Source organism: Meleagris gallopavo, chromosome 10 (assembly GCF_000146605.3).
Source record: "Meleagris gallopavo isolate NT-WF06-2002-E0010 breed Aviagen turkey brand Nicholas breeding stock chromosome 10, Turkey_5.1, whole genome shotgun sequence".
NCBI classification, from domain to species: Eukaryota; Metazoa; Chordata; class Aves; order Galliformes; family Phasianidae; genus Meleagris; species Meleagris gallopavo.
The window spans coordinates 15,338,039-15,340,070 of record NC_015020.2 but is presented as its reverse complement, the minus strand read 5'-3'; the positions used below and the strand labels follow the sequence as shown (position 1 = coordinate 15,340,070).

At 33.6% G+C, this 2,032-nt stretch overlaps 1 protein-coding gene across 1 annotated transcript in view; it reads right to left on the bottom strand.

The window, feature by feature from the left end:
- Nucleotides 1-954: 954 nt before the first annotated feature.
- ODF2L (outer dense fiber of sperm tails 2 like) overlaps nucleotides 955-2,032 on the bottom strand; it is a 63,461-nt gene continuing 62,383 nt past the window's right edge. Inside the window, exon 21 of the mRNA XM_031554977.1 lies at nucleotides 955-1,128. Within this exon, the coding sequence (XP_031410837.1) occupies nucleotides 1,000-1,128 (129 nt within the window). The 3' untranslated portion in view covers nucleotides 955-999. The remainder of the gene's footprint in view (nucleotides 1,129-2,032) is intronic.

The window sequence follows — 2,032 nt, the reverse complement described above, 5'->3', positions numbered from 1 at the left end:
TTCACAGTTCTGTAAGCGTATGTTTCTCTCTATATTTATAGAAACAGTTACTTCACAAATCAGAGTTGTTTTGTTGTTTTTTTTCCTTTATATTAGCCCCATATCAACTGAATATTTACATGCTTAATCTGAATCATAAGTATTATTTCAATGGACTGCAGCTTTGTACTCAAATGCAGACAAATTCCTTAACAAAGCTGTGTAAGCATGAAAAGGTATATCACAGAATCAAAGAATTGCAGGGCTTGGAAGGGACCTCTAGAGATCATTGAGTCCAACTCTCTCCTGAAACAGTTTCCCTACAGCGGGTCACACAGGTGGTCTTGAATAACACCAAAGACAATGACTCCACAACCTCTCTGGGCAGCCTGTTCCAGTGCTGTGTCACTCTGACACTATCAACACATTCAGAGCTAAAATTATATCTGTATTTGAAATACTTTCCTAATTATTGTGTATTACTGTAAGATAGATATACTCCTCTTCAGAATGAGATGCAAGACAAAGTCTGGATGAGATAACTGTGGCTGCAACATTTTATGCAGTGCAGTAAGCTCTAGGGGGAAGAAAGGAAGGAAATCTAATGCTTTCTGAATTCCTGTATGTCTTAATATAATGGATGCCATCATCATGGGCAGGTAGCATGTATCTGCATTTACCATGGACTGAAAGGAGAGATGCAAGAATTTATAGCATATGACCTGAAACGTGGTCATATACACATGCACACCTTTCTCTACTATCATGCAGTCTGCCTTTTCACTTTATTCACTTCCATGAATATTACAATTATTTCCATCAGTAATACCAGATAAATATTCTGTATGTCATCAGCTAGTAGGATATACAATAATAATTAATCTGTGTATCTAGATCCATAGCAGAAGTTTTCTCAGAATAGAACTAAAGCTATAGTGCTCAATCCCAAAAGATTCTGTAAGAGTTAGAGCCAAATCTTGTACTGTTTCTTTATTATTAAAATAAATGAAGTTACAGAATTCAGCCAAACATTGTTATGTACGAGGTTTTCAAAAACTGCACATAATTCTGGATGCTCTGGTTCTTGTTTTCTGACCTTTGTAGGCTCTCTTCCAGCTCTTTCAAGCATAACTCATGGTGCTTTTCATCCTAAAGAATAAAAAGAAAGACAACAACTTAGAGATAAAATGCAAATCAAATAACAGTGTAATAGAGTTAGTACCTACAGTTTAGAGGCCTTATTTATCCATTAATGTTTTCAGAGGCTTTACAAACTTGAGATACTCAAAAGGACCTCAGGGTATAGAAGCTTTGCTTATGCCCAGTCAAAACCAAACTGAACATGCTTGAATTCATTTATAATCCAAAAAAGACCTGGGATTATAGAGGCTAACCTCCCCAAAGAAACAGATTATTTGTATGTTCAATATTAATGCACCTCATTATAGAATGATACTCAATTTACTACTTAACATAAAAGTATATTATGGTTATTTACTTGCTGAGTATGATTAAATTTCATATTCCTGTTCAGCAAGTGAGACTTTCTGGGCCAAAAGACAAGAAAATTTCCTTAATTTTTTATTTAACAGTAACATAGTAATTTCTTACTATGAAAAAAATATTTGAAATAGTATAAATTACTGGCCAGTTTCTGACTTCATTTTAATGTTTTTATCTTAGGGTAAATGCAATCATTAGTTGAATTATACTCAGTGGAGATAAAAATAAAAGCATACCAAATGCAGAACAGTATCTCTGCATTATTTGAACCCTTAAAAGAACTTGCACTAATTCCGATCTGTGATTTCAATCTTGAACACTTCAAGTCAGAGTACAGAATCATGTTTTAGAGGATCTAAAAATGATAATGTCTTGTATTGTCTTTTATTTATTATAAAGAGCTTGCATTGTCACTGATTGTTGGACAAACGTCTACCAAAACTTTAACCAAAGTCACTATTAATAGAAAATGTGTAGAGATTTTCTGGATTAGTTAAAAGAACAGATTGTATGTAGCACACTCCTTCCATCCTTTTTTTTTTTTTGTTTT